Here is a 21,004-nt window from a genome sequence, read left to right on the forward strand (position 1 = left end):
CAGGGGGTCTGATTATTGGATGTATCTCAAATTGTATTTCAATAACATAATCTCTATGTGCTGTTGTCTTGTAAGACCCCATACCCGTATTGAATAACAGACCCTAAGATGAGGACCATTTGTACTACTGAGTAAAATAAATTGCATCGAGGACCATACGCTTCTTGGTTGCAGAAACACTATTAAGATTCAAAAATCACTTGGAATTGAAATCACCTGCTGGGCAATCAAGCACAATTCTTCAAACACTGACTCCTCCAGGCACCATAATGAAGCTGTTTATATTTCCCCCTCTCTCTCCACTGTCTCTGCTTTTGTATACACTGCCCTTTGCTACTGCCGATTGCATGGTTTTATAAGGTTCTCGTATTTTTCCCCCCTCTCTCTCCTCCGTCTCCTCTGTCTCTGCAGACACAGCTCGTTCAAAAGGCACCTGCCCAGACAGATGCAGTCGATCAGCCTGGACCTGGGCAATGACTATTTGGATGAGGATGAGCAGCCCACCAGCATCGGACGCATCAAACCCGAGCTCTACAGACAGAAGACCCTGGACACTGACGAGTCCGCCAAGAACAGCAACGCCAAGAACTGTGGGAAGATCAACTTCTCACTGAAGTACGATTATGAAAATGAGGCCCTCCTGGTCAACATCCTCAAAGCCTTCGACCTGCCTGCCAAGGACCTGTGCGGCAGCTCCGACCCCTACGTCAAAATCTATCTTCTCCCTGATCGCAAGAAGTTCCAGACGCGCGTCCACCGGAAGACGCTTAACCCCACGTTTGACGAGTCCTTCCAGTTCCCCGTGCCTTATGATGAGCTGGCTGTTAGGAAGCTCCACATGAGTGTGTTTGACTTTGACAGGTTCTCCAGACATGATATGATCGGGGAGGTGGTGGTGGATAACCTCGTTGAGACGTCAGACCTCTCCAGAGAGACGGACATTTGGAGGGACATTCAGTACACCACAACTGTAAGAAGATATGTCTGTTTGTCTCTCACTTAAAGCAGAGTTGACATAGTCTGGTCCGAGATCTGTTTGTGCTGTCTCGCCAACTCCTATGGCCATTGTTTGGCATAGGAGGTGGCAAGAGAGCACAAACAGATTTGGGACCAGCCGAGAGTTAACATTGTTCACATGTGTAACCAGTTAGAATAATAACCTCATTCAAATCATTATGCCCCCCAGAAAAAAAGATGAACATTTTATTCAGTGTGTCATAAATACTTTTCTAACGTAAGATGTTGTTCTCATCATAGTTATAAGCTAAAGGCATAACAAGTACTTGTAATCATCACAAAGGTCGTGAAACTGTGAAGAAATGTGATCCTTCAAACGACATACTAAAAGTGGTCATTAATTTTTACACTAATCCTTTTTTGATGGTGTCATGAGGATGTCTTGTTGTGCTAAGTGCAGTAGTGCACTATGTTGTTGGCATATGGGTTGGGAATCTATTCGATGCTTCTTTTCACTGGAAGGCACTTCAGTCAGAGTATTGTGGCCCTTATTGTTGAACTTCAGCTGCCTTTGGAGGCACCGCTCAATAATCTAGTAGTTATTGCTAAAGTGGCAGAAAGCAGTTGCCTCGTTGCTCAGCACACACATTTTATTGAACAAGGAAATGACTCACTGCCAAAACTCCATAGCTCACCATCTTGCAGGCAATTGCAAAGTTAAGTACGCAGTATGCAGACAAGGTGGTTCGAAATGTCTCATGAATTGTTTCATTAAGGACGCAGTAGATTAAGCAATACCGGGGTTTAGGAGCATGTACATATATAACATGAGCCTGAGCCTTGGGATGGACGAAAGGACTGTTTACAAATGTAAATGTTTAGGGCTGAGAATAGAGCTGAGAACCCCAAACGCTGGTCAGAGGGGGGTTTGTGTGGAGAAGAGTATCAGCCGGCGGCTTTACTCTGTTAATAGTTAATAGATCATGGGAATGTATCGATAATACCAACCCACGGGCATTAGGAAGATAAAGAGTCTAGAGGGGGCGGGCTGGGAGAAGGACGGAGCGAAAGAATTATTGGCATCAGGCAGTGTCTTAGAGCATGTTTGATCCGTACAAACTATTTCGGGAGATTAATCCATATCTGTAATACATAATAGAAATGTGTAGGTAGGCCCACTGTTTCCACTGCTTCATCCCGTGGTGACATAGTACTAAATGACAGTGGCTGACTTGAACGGGTGTGGTTGTATTGCTTCAGAACTCCAAAAAACGATCTGACCTGAGCCATATCTTAAATTTGCTATTTTCCCAAATAACATTGACACTTGCAGCCCATGCCTTCGCCCCACACCCAACCCCTGCTTTAATCCTTGCCCTTTGGCTACAACGCTGCACTAACACCCTGAAAAGTAATATTTTTTTACTGAGAGGAGGCATTAATAACAGGTCATATTGCCTTCAGACAGAGAGGGCAAAGGGGCAATGCTTAAACTAACTGATTTGAGAACATTACTGCAGTCTCCACATAGTTCCTTAGCTTCGTTTCCTGTAACCCACTATAACTTTCTATGTTGTATGTCTTTAGATGTGTAATTCCACAAAAGGGCCATAGAGTGCCCATTTGTCACTGTCCTGCAGATTTTTCATTATAACTTCTTGAGCGTGAGCCTGATAGTCAGTTCTGCGTGCGATGGCAGCGTCACACAAATATAGCTCTTGAGGGATATTGTAATGACTTCGTCTTTAGGGCCTGAAGGAATCCTTCCAGTGCTGTGTGTGTGTAACTTTCATTTTTTTCTGTTTGTTCCCACAGGAGAGTGTGGACCTGGGAGAGATCATGTTCTCACTATGCTACCTGCCCACTGCTGGACGACTCACTCTCACGGTCATCAAGTGCAGGAACCTTAAGGCCATGGATATCACGGGATACTCAGGTAGGTATGTATGTGTGTGTGTGTGCGCGTGTGCGTGCGTGCGTGTGTGCGTGTGTGTGTCCATGTCTACGTGCATATGTGTGACTCATTGTTTGTGGTAATGACCCTGACTGTTACATACGAAATTATAAATACAGTCACATAAAATGTAAAATAAAAACAGCAAACTAAGTGAAGTCCTCTCTACCGCTTCTAGTTCTGTGGGAATCTATTAATATTCATCAGTGGCAATATGAAGATGTCATCTCCAGCAGCTTATTTCTATGAGGTTTCAGGCGGTGTTCATTGTTATGTAAGTTTGCATCCCAAATGGCAGCCTATTCTCTATATACTGTATGAGCAAAAGTAGTGCACGATGTAGGGAATGGGGTGCCATTTGAGACACAACCTAAAAGTCTGCTGTTCCATATTCCATGTATGTTATCAATAACCAGATACCATTGCAGGAAATATGTTTGCTTCGAAATGAAAGTGACATTCACTGTGAGTTAAATGTCATGAATCGGGTTGTATTCATTCAACCCAAAATAAGACATGTTATTATTTACCTCTCATCTTTATTCACATTTGACAAGTTATACATCCCTCCTCAGAGGATTTACATGTCTCCCAGTTGTTGCTGAATTAAACTGGGTCTGTGTGCAGTAAACCATGGCTAATCAACGGTACCCTGAAGCATATTTGGTTGCAAAGCAAGCCCTCCTTATATTTTGTTTATGAATCGAGGGCAGCTTACATCTGACTATTATACTGGCATAATGTATCACAGGAGCTGACAGATGAAGATTGAAATCAGTATTCACCACAATAATGTTTCACTTTATCCCGTTAAAGCACTCTGTCAAATGCCTTCACTTCCTCCGCTTTCAACACTTGAGGTGTTGACTCATCAATATTTAATGTACAGTGAATTATTCCAGACATTTTCAAGGATGATTTTGCTATATTTAGGTTCAAGTAGAGCAGGAGTGGGAATACACATGGGAAATACATATGGGAAATGAAATTGATCGCCGCAGCTGCTGTATCAAAACTGATGTGTTTGAGTTAAGGTGAGGTCACTGTAGGCCTACAGTAATTAGAATAATATTTGATTCTCAAATGCTGAGACAATGCCTGCATGTCAAGTGTTATAGAGGTAGATCTACCCTATCTCTATCGAAAAATCACACTAACAGAGACTAACATCCAAGCATTGAAAGACAAACTTGTCATCTCATTCTCTCAGCATGTCTCTCGTGACAGACTGTTTGCAGGAAATTTGATTTGAGGATTAATCTCAAGATAATGTAGCTATGGAATATAGAATTTAGATTCGTTATAAGCACCTCATACCTTTCCTATTCTCTCATTGGCAGATCCCTACGTCAAAGTGTCTCTCGTCTGTGACGGGAGGCGTTTGAAAAAGAAGAAGACAACCATCAAGAAGAACACTCTGAACCCCACGTACAACGAGGCCATCATCTTCGACATCCCCCCAGACAGCATGGACCACGTCAGCCTGCACATCTCAGTCATGGACTATGACTTGTACGTACTGTTTCAAAAATATATATTGGCACCTACAGTTGAAGTCGAAAGTTTACATACACCTTAGCCAAATACATTTAAACTCCGTTTTTCACAAATCCTGACATTTAATCTTAGTAAGAATTCCCTGTCAGTTAGGATCACCACTTTATTTTAAGAATGTGAAATGTCAGAATAATAGTAGAGAGAATGATTTATTTCAGCTTTTATTTCTTTCATCACCTTCCCAGTGGGTCAGAAGTTTACATACACTCAATTAGTATTTGGTAGCATTGCCTTTAAATTGTAACTTGGGTCAAATGTTTTGGGGTAGCCTTCCACAAGCTTCCCACAATAAGTTGGGTGAATTTTGGCCCATTCCTCCTGACAGAGCTGGTGTAACTGAGTCAGGTTTTGTAGGCCTCCTTGCTCGTGCACGCTTTTTCAGTTCTGCCCACAAATTTTCTATAGGTTTGAAGTCAGGGCTTTGTGATGGCCACTTGTTGTCCTTAAGCCAGTTTGCCACAACTTTGGAAGTATGCTTGGGGTCATTGTCCATTTGGAAGAGACGTGCGACCAAGCTTTAACTTTCTGACTGATGTCTTGAGATGTTGCTTCAATATATCCACATAATTTTCCTACTTCATGATGCCATCTATTTTGTGAAGTGCACCAGTCCATCCTGCAGCAAAGCACCCCCACAACATGATGCTGCCACCCCTGTGCATCATGATTGGGATGGTGTTCTTTGGCTTGCAAGTCTCCCCCTTTTTCCTCCAAACGATGGTCATTATGGCCAAACAGTTCTATTTTTATTTCATCAGACTAGAGGACATTTCTCCAAAAAGTACAATCTTTGTCCCCATGTGCAGTTGCAAACCATAGTCTGGCTTTTTTATGGCGGTTTTGGAGCAGTGGCTTCTTGCTTGCTGAGCGGCCTTTCAGGTTATGTCGATATAGGACTCATTTTACTGTGGCTATAGATACTTTTGTACCTGTTTCCTCCAGCATCTTCACAAGGTCCTTTGCTGTTGTTCTGGGATTGATTTGCACTTTTCGCACCAAAGTACGTTCATCTCCAGGAGACAAAACCCGTCTCCTTCCTGAGCGGTATGACAGCTGCGTGGTCCCATGGTGTTTATACTTGCGTACTATTGTTTGTACAGATGAACGTGGTACCTTCAGGCATATGGAAATTGCTCCCAAGGATGAACCAGACTTGTGGAGGTCTACAATTATTTTTCTGAGGTCTAGGCTGATTTCTATTTATTTTCCCATGATGTCAAGCAAAGAGGCACAGAGTTTGAAGGTAGGCCTTGAAATACATCCACAGGTACACCTCCAATTGACTCAAATGGTGTCAATTAGCCTATCAGAAGCTTCTAAAGCCATGACATCATTTTCTTGAACCCTCAAAGGTGTTTAAAGGCACAGTCAACTTAGTTTATGTAAACTTCTGACCCACTGGAATTGTGAGACAGTGAACAATTGTTGGAAAAATGACTTGTGTCATGCACAAAGTAGATGTCCTAACCAACTTGCCAAAACTATAGTTTGTTAACAAGAAATTTGTGGTGTGGTTGAAAAACGAGTTTTAATGACTCCAACCTAAGTGTATGTAAACTTCCGACTTCACTGTCAATACAAATCTGCCGTGCACACTTTCCAGCCACTTGGTGGGAGTCTGTCAAGAGAGACAATGTTTGATTGAACTCAGTTTTACGTCTGCTGAAACATTGTCAAAACATTTAACTCAGACGCTTCTCTCAAAGGAGTATTCTGTATCTGTGCAGTTTGCACGATACGCCTCCTCGAATAGAGCACTCTGTGTGTTGTCTATTTCTTTTTAAACAAACTGGACAACAAAGAGAAAGAAAAGGTCAGGAGTCAGGACATTCGCTTCGCTGGCTGAAGGGATGCTCTGAGGGTCGTCTTTATCAACAAGCATGGCTGGTTAAATGGGTGCAGGTGTGCTAGTTCATTAACACGTGTGTGTGTTGCTAACTGGCAAACCGAGTCGACTGTGGTTATCAAATTGTCCTTGTTTTGTTTACTAGTCAGTCCCTTCGATCTAGGATTATATTGTGGGTGTAGGGATTATGACGAGGGAGAACAAACATCACCATTGGTCTGAGCCAATCCAGAGAGGAGTTTGTTGGTGCCGTTATCGTTTGTAGTTGTTGAGCACAAACCCTTTCTTCATCGCATTTACATTTCAGACATAATCTCTCAAAGAGATATGGAAATGTCCCCTTTTAACCACCTAGATGACTCAGCTCTATTCACGTGAATTACAACCGCGACACGATCACCTCACCTCTCCCTTTCACTTCTTGCAACTGTATCCTCTGATAACAAAATGTATGTAATAAGAGTTGGAGATGCCAAATTAGTTTATTTAAGGTGAATTCCACTATTTTACGTTGGTGGGTTCACAGAATATTTCTTTTCTCCATTTACACCGCTGCATGTAATACAAATTCAGCTATAGAATCAACCCTGCATTTTGTAATGTAGTGTGTCTGAAGAGCAGGATTAGCTGTAATGTTGTGTTGTCATTGTGTGATGTTGTGTGATGTTGTCTGGCCCCTGCAGGGTTGGTCACAATGAAATCATTGGTGTGAACCGTGTGGGGTGCAGTGCTGAGGGGCTTGGCAAGGGCCACTGGAACGAGATGCTGGCGTACCCACGCAAGCCCATTGCACACTGGCACCCCCTACTGGAGGCCAAGAAATCAGAGAAAGAGGTTAGTTCGTACAGCACTTTGCAGTGTGTGAAGAATAATGTGTAGACTATATTTACTATACGTACTATATTGTATATAGTAAAATAAACTTTTTTTCAACGATCACATGTCGGATAAAATCAATGTCAGATATTGTAACAGTGTAATATCTATGTTCTAACTGTGTGTGTGTGTGTGTGTGTGTGTGTGTGTGTGTGTGTGTGTGTGTGTGTGTGTGTGTGTGTGTGTGTGTGTGTGTGTGTGTGTGTGTACTGCAGTGGAAAACGCGGACGGCCAGTTTTGACAGCCAGGGCTCCTGCCCCTCCCCCAGGCGTCCTGCTAGCCCCTGAGCAGAACCACATGTGACCCTAGCGGAACGGCCCAGGTTTGGTTTGGGCCTCTTCTATCTCTCCTACTGATCTTACTTCCTGTCTGTTCTTTCCGCCTGAGCCCAAGGAGAAACATAACCCCACTGAGTCTCTCTCTCAGTCTTCACTTTCCCTCAAGTGTAGCCACAGAGTGCTCCCAGTCCTAAGACCAGATCCTGGATCAGCATCGTCAGTTATTTGTGAAAGTAACGTTGTTTTAAAAAAAAATCAACATTCGAATGACTGATCTGGAGTCAGACCTAGTACTTCGGAGGCTTTGGTTTGGTTTTTATCCTGAGCTGATCTTTTCACGTGAGTCCCCAAAGGGGAAGATTGTTGTCTGAGTGGAACAGCAGACTGCCGTTTTCCAGTGTATCTATCTTTGGGTTGAGGCTGATGGAATGTGATCACAGCGCTCTCACAGGGACTCGGTCTAAACACACTGACGTTTCTGCTCAGCACTGCAGAGCTCTTTGATGAGAGGCCCCACATGGAAACCACACTTTGAATGCAGTTGATGTTCCCCAGAGAGACAGAGAAAGAGAACTGAAGGATATGGGGTAAGATAGGAACTGAAGGAAAGTGGAAGGAACTATGGAATGTCTAAAGCCGTCTGCCCTTCCTTTCTCCTTTTGTGCGGCAGTAACAAAAAAAACATTGTGACACAGTCAAATGTGTAGTTCTTTCACCAAACATTAACTGTCATAGTAACCACGCTAAACAAGGCAACAAACTCATTTGAAAATAGTAGCTATGTTGTATATCTTCTCGACATAAACCATTACATTTTCAGGAGTAATGAACAAGAGCTTAAAGGGGTGGTTTGAACCAGTCAAATAGTGGTTCATTGAATCAACAAATATGATTAGCACATAATACGAGCACATTGCAACAATGTTGGAGCACAGCACCTGAGTGTCTTTCTATGGAACAACGAAGAGTTGACTAGCACACAGACTCCGAACCACCCTTACCTCTCGCTTTGTTTTCTCCTAGTCGGTCTTGGTTCTTTTACCTCTTCCATCGAAGTGTATTCTCATTACTCCTGTTCCCATAGTTTTCCTCTCTCAGCTGAACGTACCGCACTTCTTCAGCACCTTCTTATCGTGTTCTGTTCTCTGGGGTTGGTTTGAAACTGCACAGCACAGTCCTCTATCTGCTCATGTAAAGTTTGTATTTCCCGCCAGAATACAAATTAGGTATAGAACTAGCATTGTTGTGTTTTGGGAGTTTTCCTTATCCTGCAGCGTCCAGACCTCTTCTCCAGAATAGGAGAATATGACCCTCGGTGGACCAATAATCAACTACTCATTTCTCATTTCTTTCTTGTCTATCATAAGCCAGAGGTACACTGGAGCAATTTGTAATGGGGTGACTTTCAATCTGCTCTTTATACAAGGATGAGTTTATTGAATATTGTTGAGGAGTTTGATCTAAATCCAAACATATGATTTGCGTTATTGAACATTATTCAACAAAATCCAATAAGTCAGCGTTTACGGTACATGTAGGCAGTCATGTAGCTACTTCTTCTACTGTTTTTTTAATGGTTGTACTGCTGGATATTGGACAGATATACAGTACCAGTCAACAGTTTGGACACACATACTCATTCAGGGGTTTTTCTTTATATTTTACTATTTTCTACGTTGTAGAATAATAGTGAAGACATCAAAACTATGAGATAACACTTATGGAATCATGTAGTAACCAAAAAGGTGTTAACAAATAACTGTTTGCCTTGATGACAGCTATTGCACAGTCTTGACATTCTCTCAACCAGCTTCATGAGGAATGCTTTTCCAACAGTATTGAGGGAGTTCCCACATATGCTGAGCACTTGTTGGCTGCTTTTTCTTCACTCTGCAGTCCAACTCAGTCCAAACAATCTCAATTGGGTTGAGGTTGGTTGATTGTGGAGGCCAGGTCATCTGATGCAGCACTCCATCACTCTCCTTCATGGTCAAATAGCCCTTACACAACCTGAAGATGTGTCTTGGCTCATTGTCCTGCTGAAAAACAAATATATGCGGATATCATCTGTTCACCTACTCTGCGTCTCACAAAGACACGGTGGTTGGAACCAAAAATCTCTCAAATTTGGACTCATCAGACCGAAGGACAGATTTCTACCAGTCTAATATCCATTGCTGGGGTTTCTTGGCCCAAATAAGTCTCTTCTTCTTAATGGTGTCCTTTAGTAGTGTTTTTATTGCAGCAATTCGACCATGAATGCCTGATTCACACAGTCTCCTCTGAACAGTTGATGTTGAAATGTGTCTGTTACTTGAACTCTGTGAAGCATTATTTTGGGCTGCAAACTGAGGTGCAGTTAACTCTGATGAATTTATCCTCTGCAGCAAAGGTAACTCTAGGTCTATGGCAGTCCTCACGAGAGCTAGTTTCATCATAGCGCTTGATGATTTTTGCGACAGCACTTGAAGTACCTTCAGGTTGACTGACCTTCATGTCTTAAAGTAATGATGGACTGTTGTTTCTCTTAGCTTATTTGAGATGTTCTTGCCATAATATGGACTTAGTCTTTTACCAGATAGGGTTATCTTCTGTATACCACCCCTACCTTGTCACAACACAACTGATTGGCTCAAACGCATTAAGAAGGAAAGAAATTCCACAAATTAACTTTTAACAAGGCACACCTGGTAATTGAAATGCATTCCAGGTGACTACCTCGTGAAGCTGGTTGAGAGAATACCAATAGTGTGCAAAGCTATCATCAAGGGAAAGGGTGGATTTGTTTAACAGTTTTTTTGGTTACTACATGATTCCATATGTGTTATTTTATAGTTTTGATGTCTTTACTATTATTCTGCAATGTAGAAAATAGTAAAAATAAAGAAAAACCATAGAATGAGTAGGTGTGTCCAATCTTTTGACTGTATAAAAAGTTTAAATAATATTGGTTTGATTATAATTGTTATTTAGTCTATTTCTACATTGTGGTACTATGAGTACAATCTAATAATTGATGTCATCTCAATACCTAAATGTGTATCAAACAAACAAAAGAAAACAACCCGATTGGTGTATAGTTTTTTGGTGCCAAACGTGTTTGTAGCAAAGGTAAACTATAATTTGTTCTGTCACAATAATGATTAAAGTAATGTCAGTCATTGAAATTCCCAACCCACCCTTTCGTAAAATGTCTGGATAAAAGAGTCTGCTAAATGGCATATGTTATATATTATTAATTCATGTTTTCTTTCCAGTGAGACTCATTATATTCTGCGCTATGTAGTAAATGTATTGTTTCAATTATTAGAGAAAATACAGCAGGGATTACAAATAGTTTTTAATAATAACTTGTGCAACCAAACATGGGCTACCAATTCATTGATTTATTTTCCATCATTGTAATTGTCTGCATTATTTCCAATCCCCCACATATATATTTTTTTAAATATATATGAATATATATATATTTTTAAAATATATTTTCCTTTATTATTTTCCCTAACCCTACCACCTCTCTCCTAATTGGGGTAAAGTAATGGACAACAACACTGAGGCTTCTACTTCCAGCTGATACTGTACATACAATATACATTTTATGAACACAGCATATTTTACAATAGCTTTCTTTTGTTTTTAGTCCCAGTCTTCAGATACCCTCAACCCCTCCCATCTATCTCTGAAGACCATCCAGTTTTGATTTCTATTTGCCATATATTTTTCAACTGTGCTCTGATGTTTCACAAATGTTCCAAACCTTTCAATTCTCATAGTTTCTACAGGTTGTAAATTAAAGATACCAATTTGATTGGATGGGTTCTTGTTTGACCCAGTTGGGTGATGTAAGATGTAATAGAAATCAGGAATCTTCCTTAATGTTATTTTATGTTGACCATGACAGTGTTTTGATTATTTTACTAATTGACAAGCACATGTTTGAAAGCACATAGAGAAACAGGTTGGTATAGTGGGTATCAGGAAGTGGGTGTTGTTTACAGAATGTAAGGAGCGGTTTTAAGAGGCACCTTCTCTAATTTAAGCTCTTGAGTGCCCTAAACCAAAGCCTCTGCATTAATGTATCCTGTCAACACAACATTGGCACTGTGTTTATGTAGAAGTAGTTGTTTGAACTCTTTCTCCATGCATTCTATCTACACAACTTTGGCACTGAGATTTGGTAGTAGTAGTTGTTTTTTAACCCAGGGGGTTATAGTGACTTAATGATAGTACTGGAATGGCCATCCAGATGACAATGTGGCTTCCGCCTGACTACAACTATGCAGCAAAAGCATGTTTGAAGATGGTATAAATCAAACAGAGGATGCAGAAGAAGCATGGTAAAAGTGAACAAATGTACTTAACACACACACATCATATTACTGTTTTAGCCATTTCCTTCCTCTAGAGAGCGCAGGCGTTTACCTCATTTCGTCTGGGAGACAGACAAAACGGACAGACAGAGATACAGACAGATAGTCTGGGGGAAACTAGCCTAGAGATAGTCGCAGGCCAATTTCTTGCAGTGAGTCAGTGACCTTTCTCTAATTAGCAGTTGGTAGGTCTATGAGACACAATACAATGAGTCACTTGATGGATTCCCTCACACCATTATTGTGTCTTTCTTCACAATAGGATTGTTCAGGTTTCCTCACATACTATATTTACTGGTTACAATCGTGATAAGATCCTTCCTTCCATTACTGGTAGACTCCTCATATCTGACTCACTCCAGTTTGTTTTTAAAAAAGTATGGTTTTATGTTTTCTCACATATATACAGTAGGTATACACTTGTTGATTACATTTCGGATTAGATTTATGTCATTTATTTTAGACTCCTGATATTTGACTCCAAGTTTGTTTCTATTTGACAAAAATGTATGAAATAACTGACTGTAGTTTTGTTCTTCCTCTGTTTCAGTGGTGTGTTTAATGATGATGATGATCTTCTGTTCTGACAATATGGACTAGTGTGTTTGTATCCATGGTACGTAATGATATCATGTTATATACATTTAGCCTCAGTTTATGTACTGTTTTAAAGACCTTTATCTGTTGTTATTATTATTGTTGTGTTTCTCAATATGATCTTGTATCCTGTCCATTCGTCATGGACAGCACGGACTTTCCAATTTTTTATTGAAGATTTGTACTTGTAATATAACTGTTTTGACAACTGTTCTTGTAATTGAAGCCTGTTAGGGTTGATTTATTTCTGTTTCCGTTTAAATCCTGAATTGTTAATGACTCATAACATGAGGTCCAATGTGTAATAAATTGAACAAAAAACGAATGATCTGTTGCGTATTTACATTTTTGTTTCATTTCAATTTATTTTGCAAGAACGAAAGACAGAAGTTATGAATTATGGTGGTGCAAAGTTACATTTAAAGATGTACACTACCGTTCAAAAGTTTGGGGTCACTTAGAAATGTCCTTGTTTTTGAAAGAGAAGCACATTTTTTGTCCATTACAATAACATCAAATTGATCAGAAATACAGTGTAGACTTGTTGTAAATGACTATTGGAGCTGGAAATGACAGATTTGTTTATGGAATATCTACATAGGAGTACAGAGGCCCATTATTAGCAACCATCACTCCAGTGTTCCAATGGCACGTTGTGTTAGCTAATCCAAGTTCATCATTTTAAAAGGCTAATTGATCATTAGAAAACCATTTTGCAATTATGTTAGCACAACTGAAAACTGCTGTCCTAATTAATGAAGCAATAAAACTGGCCTTCTTTAGACTAGTTGAGTATCTGGAGCAACAGCATTTCTGGGTTCGATTACAGGCTCAAAATGGCCAGAAACAAATAACTTTCTTCTGAAACTCGTCAGTCTATTTTTGTGATGATAAATGAAGGCTATTCCATGCGTGAAATTGCCAAGAAACAGAAGATCTCGTACAACACTGTGTACTACTCCCTTCACAGAACAGAGCAAACTGGCTCAAACCAGAATATAAAGAGGAGTGTGAGGCCCCGGTGCACAACTGAGCAAGAGGACAAGTACATTTCAGTGTCTAGTTTGAGAAACAGATGCCTCACAAGTCCTCAACTGGCAGCTTCATTAAATAGTACCCGCAAAACACCAGTCTCAACATCAACAGTGAAGAGGCGACTCCGGGATGCTGGCCTTCTAGGCAGAATTTCTCTGTCCAGTGTCTGTGTTCTTTTGCCCATCTTAATCTTTTCTTTTTATTGGCCAGTCTGAGATATGGCTTTTTCTTTGCAACTCTGCCCAGAGGGCCAGCATCCCGGAGTCGCCTCTTCACTGTTGAGGTTGAGACTGGTGTTTTGCGGGTACTATTTAATGAAGCTGCCAGTTTACAGCTGTGCTAACATAATTGCAAAAGGGTTTTCTAGCTTGGATTAGCTAACACAACGTGCCATTGGAACACAGGAGTGATGGTTGTGGATAATGGGCCTCTGTACGCCTATGTAGATATTCCATAAAAAAAACTGCCGTTGCCAGCTACAATAGTCATTTACAACATTAACAATGTCTACACTGTATTTCTGATCAATTTGATGCTATTTTAATGGACGGAAAATGTGCTTTTCTTTCCAAAACAAAGACATTTCTTAGTGACCACAAACTTTTGAACAGTCGTGTATGATGAATTATGGGTGGCACACATAATATATATATTTTTTTATTCATGTAAGATTTCTCCTCTGTAAAGTTTTTGTGACTTTCTATTTTTCTCTGATTGTGCCGATGAACTTTAGCCGGAGACTGTCACTTTCACGACTACGTATGTCAAAGTGAACAACAAAGCAGGGAAGCAGCAGGGAAGAGTAAATTGGATGAACTAAAACAAGTGGAATGCAAATAGCCAAATTAAATCTTGAGGAGAGCTGGGCCATACATTCCATCAAGGCATTCAATTATACACCGTTTCTGATCTCTGCCCCGAATAAATCCAGTAGTTGCGGACATATTACGATTCCAATCTAATTCAAAGCTCCATTCAACATCAACTGGGGTAGCAATAATATGTTTGGTAACGGGCACCTACAGTACAGTAATTCAATGCATTATTTCAAGTAAAAAAATACAGAGGTACATTTTCCTGTAGAGACAATGTATACAGTATGGACTATGGGGTGAGTGGTATCAAAAAACAAATATGTCTCCAGTGATAGTCTTCATGTTAGAATGTTTTCTGGTCTCGGACTAAAATGTTATTTGACTAAAATGCCCACTAGTCCATCCACTTAAACCATTAGCTTCCTCGTCATGGACAGTTTGTAAAGGATCAGGTAGCCGTCGTCCCAGGCATAGATCTGTTTCTCCTGAGGGTTGTACTTAAGGCTGGCGTGGAGTCCATACCTCCTGGGGAAATACAGTAGCGGAGCCTCCTCATTGGTCACCGCATCGTTTACGTCAAACACACACTGAACACGAGAGCGACTAGGCACCCTAGTGTTGTAGACCACATAGACCGTCCCACAGACCACAAAGGCTGCCTCCGCATTCTCCTGGGGACACTGTGTATCCCACATCTGCTCGATATCCAGGCTGTCTGGGTCCATCTTAGCCAGGTTGATGGACTCACTCTCCCTGGTGGTGTAAAGGGCCCAGAGGCCTTCCTCATCGGCAGCCAGGTCCACAGCAGTCTCTGGGTTGAGGCTGTAGACGGGTCTATGGTCTGCCACCTCCACTGGGAACACAGCACTGTCTGCCAATGTGCCATTCGCCAGGTCATACTTAATCACCTGGAGCTCGTCGGCCCCCTCCATCACGTAGTAGGCATAGCCATTGTAGACGGCACATCCAGTGCCACTCCACAGAGAGGGCAGTCTTATAGGCCTGCTGTGGGCCACTCCTGGGTAGGACGAGAAGTCTAGAACAGAGCTGAACTGGTACACGGTGTCCTCTGCCGTGCCGTTGAAGACGTAGACCTTAGAGGTCCTGGCGTCTTTAGTCCACATGCCCTTGGGGCTGCCCATCCTCTTCAGGATCTTCATGGCTCTGATGCTGGAGATGATGTCTATACAATCTGTTGATAGGGAAATGGAGGTGGTGTCGTGAAAAGCCGTTTTCATGAGTGGTCTTAATAACATTGTCAGATGTAATGAAAAATCGGGTAATTATGAAGACCTTTGTGTACAGTATACTGTATAAAATGACAACAGATAATTATTATAACATATCAAATATTACTATTATAAATGTTAATGGTCTATTTGTAGTTTTTAAAATCAAAGATGAGTTCAGGCTGGTCAGGCTGGGTCTCATAGCCTAGACGTAACATAGTAATTGTAAATCCGGGACACTCAAATTAGTATGATATGTTACGTTTAGTATGGTTACATAAGAAAGATGTTTACTTATAATGCAAATGTCTAGCAGCCCAAAGGTTGCAAGTTTGAATCTCATCATGAAAATTTTAGCAACTTTTCAACTGCTTACTACTTTTTAGCCACTTCCAAGTACTTAGAATCTTAGCCAACCCTTCCCCTAACCCTAACTTTAACCCTTTAACCTAATTCCTAAACTTAACCCTAATCTTAACTCCAACCCTTAACCCTAACCCCTAGCCGAGCTAACATTAGCCACCTAGCTAACGTTAGCCACCTAGCTGGAATTCGTCAAATATCATGCATTTTGCAAATTCGTAACATATAATACAAATTGTCATTCGTAACGTATCATTGTCAAATGTGATGGACATCCACAGATGAATACATACCATATGAAACATTACATATCATACTAAATGGACTGTCTCGGATTTACTGACAGAATACGACTAAATGCTCTGAAACCAGGTTGGTTAGCATCCAGGCATCCAGTTCACATTTCCTTCTCGTGTTGCGTTAGCATGCCTCCTTGCCCACCTGATGTGTCCTTGCCCACCTGAAACATGTTTTGGTGTCTACTTCAACATGCAGGGCACATCATGTACCCCGCAGGCTGCAGCAGGCTATTTCAATGCAGTCCAAATGAAAATGAACTCGACACAATCAAAGGGAAGTGGAAGAAACAGCTACATTGTGCTTTGGAAAATGGGAAAGATGGGCGACACAGATATGCTGCAGTATAGCAAAATGGTCTTTTGCTGAAAGAAAGTACATTTTAGCTCTCAAGACAACAAAGAGACTTACTCTTAATTAGGATAGAGTGTGTCCAAATCATTGACAATGGGGGAGGGGGGGGGGGGGGGGTTTGCTGTTCCGTATGCATGGAACACTCCTTGAATATGGACTTTCAAAGTATTGCCACTGACCTGAGGTCAGCTTCTGGTTCCCCCTTTCAGGTAGAGTTAGAGCTCCTGGTAAACACTTTACATTAATGTTTATTTGAAATGTATACACAAATAATTAACGGTTTATAAACTACTTCTAAACCTTTTATAAACCTTTTTTTTATGTTAATGTGCTACCGAACCTGAAACTCTTAGTGAGACGTCTGTTTGCTCTGTGTTTTACATGAGGTTATACAGTTGACTAAATGAACCTACTGTCTGTGAAATAGAACTTTGAATTGCAACATTATTTGTACCAACCCGCTGTGAGTCACATCGTAGGTAGTAAAGCCAGACTACTCGTGTCCATGAAGTACAAATTGGAGACTGGTTCCCCCCTTGAAATAAATGACTCATAGCCAACTAGCGATAAATCCATAGGAAAATAAAATTAATGACTAGCCTACCCAGTGATGCAAAATGTAGCTCTAAATTGCAAAAAAAAAAAATGACTTGAAACAAATCTTTGTTTCCTACCTCTTTTCCTGTGGAATGGGTTTTCAGGGGAGGACACCAACTGCCACGAGTGGTAAAGAGCTTACTGTAAGCCTAAAAATACTGTAACCATGCTCCATAAGCCAACAGGTCTCCCTTAGCCAAGTCTCTTTCAGGCAGGGAAATGAAGGCACTAGATCAAAGGCGGTCATCCTGCACAGGACGTCAGAGCTCTACGCCTCACGCTCCCCCCCAACTCCCCCCAACTCCCCATACACTGCTCCTCTCTCTACTCACCCAAGACTCTGGAGTACCCATCTTCCTCTCCCCCTCTCTTCCTCTCCTTCACCCGCTCCTTCACCTCCAGGTCCACATCCACCATTCTGTCTGCCTGGTTCACACAGGGCTTAGCGGGGTTTTGGGTTTCGATGTAGTCCATCTCTCTCTCGACGCGGTCCACTCGTACCCCTGTCCCCTCCAGGTCTTGGCGCAGGGTCCCGTGGTCCTGGTTTAGTCCCTTTATAAACTCAGCAGTCTGCTTCTTGAAGTGCCGCAGCTCTGTGTTGTAGCGGTTCGACTGCTCGTGCCATATGAGCATACGATCCTGGGGGAGCATAATGTGTTATCGAGGACGTTGATTTGGTGTGTGGCCGACGATTGAGGATTACTGTAATGTTGGGTGAATGTAATTGTCCTAGTATCAGACTCTAGTTCATTCCAATCGCACAGGTCTTAGGCACAAGGACAACACTATGGACAGAGTTCTGAGAAAACTGTATCAGGTGTTGGTGTTAGAACGCGTGTCAAACCAAGGTCATCGTGATCATTTATCGTGGCAGAAGGTATCAGCACCCATCAACATCAATTCCACCATCAAAACCTCACAAGAGGAAACAAGTGTGTTGTTTATTATCACAATGTTGTTCAGTGATCTGGTTCAGTGACAGTGAACCACAGAGGTTGACTCATGCTAAGATTGACGAAAGGTCAAATAGGGGGTGCGTTACGCCAATGGATCATGTCATCGAGAGAGGTTGAGAATAACAAGGAATAACAACGGATTATTTCTCCTCTGTCTAAGACCCACAGTTGAATTTTCTCTTTTTTTTTTTACTACTGTACTTGAGTGAGTCCTTGTTTGGATTGGAATAAAAATACTAAATGAAAATAACTTTCTGAATTGACTTATTCTAATTACTAATGTAAGAGTCGAGCCAGCGGCATCACGGGAGGGAGATTATTTTTAAAAGATCAAAAGAACAGGAGGGGGTAGGAAGATTTGAATGATAAACAAATGATTCATTTCAGTCAAGTAAATGTTATTTGTATTCTCACACTATTTTCCCAATTTTTTTGGGTGCTATATTCGAAAATGCCTCGAAAGAGGAAACTGGTGACATGGTCATAATGAATGGATAGATTGGTGCATATAAATAATACAGTTTTTCTCAATTGCTAAAACTCAACTTCTGAAACCTTGCTCCATTTCCTGAAAACATTAAACACAAAACCTCATCTTCAAGCGCTATTTACATAACCTCTGACTCCTCTTGCAAAATGAAACGTTCGCCTGAAAAACAGTTTTACCTGTGTTCAAAATCAAACACTGCTCTCAAATCATAAACAAAGTGATCAAAATGATATACACTCTCAAGCAGTCAGCAAACAATACACCGAAAAATAGAAAACACATTGTTCAAAACATATAATTCTCAGGGAGAAGTACATTTTTTATAAAAAAAAATATTCATATTTTTCCATCATTGTCTTTTGATGAACGGAAACATGTTCTATCATAGTAGCTCAAAATTGATCAGAAATTACTACTCTGCTTTGCTCTTTGCAATTTTGTTTTTTGTTCTTCCTCCTCCTTGTACCCCTATTTTTACAGTACTGTACCCTGCATCTCACAAACCTGTCCTTTGTCTCTGTGATACTGTAATTCTTGTTCTTTGTTGATATGAACCTGCAACCAGTCAAAATCTATTGAGCAGTCAGTACTGTTAATAAATGGAAAGGACAATGTTCAGGGCCATACAATTTGTCCATTGTACAGTATACAGCCTACAATGCACTGTACTACAGTATCCATTCTCAGACTTTCTCCTTCCCACCTTCAACAACCTGCTTGCTCTCTGAACTGGCTTATATTGGTTGTGTCGCATCATTTGAAACAGGTTAAATCACTTTTGAGTGGTTGTGTTCAATCAATGACATATGTTCTCTATTTGTATTTGATTGTGGCCACTTGTGTTTACCAGTATGGACGACATGTGCATTAGAGTGCAGAATGTGTTTTGAGAATGAGAATGTGTTTAGAGATTTGCTGAAAAATCTAAGTGAGATCTGCAAATTGTGTTTTACCATGTTTAATGGTTTAAGGTATTGACAACAGACTGCATAATTAGCTAAATGAGTCCAGGCAACTGAGAACTTTGTTCAGCCAATGGGTTTTAGTGTTTTAGCAATAGAGAAAAACTGTAATACTGTAGGATCTAAAGCAGACAGAATGGAGCTGCATTCCACTACTTGGACACTTCATCACACAACATATACTGTAAGCAAACTTGGCATAATCAGTATAGAATAGCTGCAATATAGGAGGAGTAGAACACACTCCCACAAACCTGGCATATTATATTTGACAAAATGAATATTGTACAGTGCCCCAGACAGCCTTTTCATTTGGCCAAGAGAAATTGCAAGGCACACCTGTTCTTGCTTATTCTAAAGAATATGATTTTACCATTATCACTTTTTGTCAGTAACTGCTGTAAATGTTCCTATTGTTTTCATTGTCAACGTGTTGTCATCTTTGCGCCTCATGAAGAGTTTCACACGGCTTAGTGTGTATTCTGAGAAGGGGAAAGAGAATAGGAGAAGTACTCGGGCATAGATACGACAGCTCACGGCCACTGATATTCTCTAAGGGCCTTAGCCCGAGAAGTTGATGAGTCAAACAGAGATTGTATTAATTGGATTGCTTTAGTCAACACATAAAAATATATAAATAAAAAGAAACCTTGCCGGCAGACACTGAGCGCGAACTAAAGTTTTGCAGAATGCCAGAGATAAAGCCTGACACATGGCCTTGAATCTCTGTCCTTGATTTCACAGTAACTGCTGTTTGCTGTTCTTTCAGAAGGATGTTGTCTCACTAGCATTCAAAAAGAAAACTTGATTCACCATAGTTGCGTCATTGATTCGATTCCTGTTCCTTGCCTAAAACTTGTCCTACACCACTTTAGGTGGAGTTGTGCGGTGTAAAACGGTTGTTTAGGAGTTTGTCTCTTACCTCAATGGCAAGGAATCTGTTCTCCAGATAATCCATGAGACCCTGGTAGTAATACTGACCGTTGGTGAGGACTAGGACTAAGGAGAGGAGGAAGGGGACAGCCGTTGTCATGGTTGATAGATCCAAGGGACAGTCTGGGCGTCCTGTACGTAAGTCCAGGTAGCAAAAATACTTCCTCCTGTCTGGTCCGGTCTCCTTGTGGTCTACTGATGGTTGGTTTCCTACAGAGTGTGAGTGTTCGTGAATAACTCTGTGTGTGTGTGTGTGTGTGTGTGTGTGTGTGTGTGTGTGTGTGTGTGTGTGTGTGTGTGTGTGTGTGTGTGTGTGTGTGTGTGTGTGTGTGTGTGTGTGTGTGTGTGTGTGTGTGTGGAGGTGAGAGAGAGAGAGAGAGAGAGAGAGAGAGAGAGAGAGAGAGAGAGAGAGAGAGAGAGAGAGAGAGAGAGAGAGAGAGAATGAGAGAGAGAGAGAGAGAGAGAGAGAGAGAGAGAGAAGGGCCAGGTTCTTGGGTTTCAAACTCTTTGGCTCGCTCACGTAGCTGGAATGTTTTCA

The 21,004-nt window shown here is 41.1% G+C and overlaps 2 protein-coding genes across 2 annotated transcripts in view; one reads left to right on the forward strand and one right to left on the reverse strand.

The window, feature by feature from the left end:
* The window catches only part of LOC110491061 (synaptotagmin-6-like), an 81,108-nt gene extending 71,926 nt beyond the window's left edge, over window positions 1-9,182 (forward strand). The window contains exons 3-7 of the mRNA XM_036946970.1: window positions 412-970; window positions 2,773-2,893; window positions 4,252-4,423; window positions 6,998-7,148; window positions 7,406-9,182. Of these exons, the coding sequence (XP_036802865.1) occupies window positions 412-970; window positions 2,773-2,893; window positions 4,252-4,423; window positions 6,998-7,148; window positions 7,406-7,477 (1,075 nt within the window). The 3' untranslated portion in view covers window positions 7,478-9,182. The remainder of the gene's footprint in view (window positions 1-411; window positions 971-2,772; window positions 2,894-4,251; window positions 4,424-6,997; window positions 7,149-7,405) is intronic.
* A 4,827-nt stretch (window positions 9,183-14,009) lies between these two features.
* On the reverse strand, window positions 14,010-20,758 carry LOC110492068 (olfactomedin-like protein 3B). Its single transcript, XM_021566060.2, has 3 exons — window positions 20,456-20,758; window positions 17,458-17,764; window positions 14,010-15,477 (listed from the first exon to the last, which is right to left on the reverse strand). The coding sequence occupies exons 1-3, from the start codon at window positions 20,564-20,566 to the stop codon at window positions 14,693-14,695; spliced, it is 1,203 nt and encodes a 400-aa protein (XP_021421735.1). The 5' UTR covers window positions 20,567-20,758; the 3' UTR covers window positions 14,010-14,692.
* Between the last annotated feature and the right edge of the window lie 246 nt (window positions 20,759-21,004).

The sequence above is a fragment of the Oncorhynchus mykiss genome, chromosome 16 (assembly GCF_013265735.2).
Source record: "Oncorhynchus mykiss isolate Arlee chromosome 16, USDA_OmykA_1.1, whole genome shotgun sequence".
Classification (NCBI taxonomy): Eukaryota; Metazoa; Chordata; class Actinopteri; order Salmoniformes; family Salmonidae; genus Oncorhynchus; species Oncorhynchus mykiss.

Bases quoted from the DNA above. Each gene is read 5' to 3' on its own strand.
- LOC110492068 (XM_021566060.2), bottom strand. From the start codon at position 20,566: ATGACAACGGCTGTCCCCTTCCTCCTCTCCTTAGTCCTAGTCCTCACC. The intron at 17,765-20,455 runs GTAAGAGACAAA...ATGCTCCCCCAG, and splicing joins ACAGATTCCTTGCCATTGAG to GATCGTATGCTCATATGGCA. The intron at 15,478-17,457 runs GTGAGTAGAGAG...CCCTATCAACAG, and splicing joins TGGGTACTCCAGAGTCTTGG to ATTGTATAGACATCATCTCC.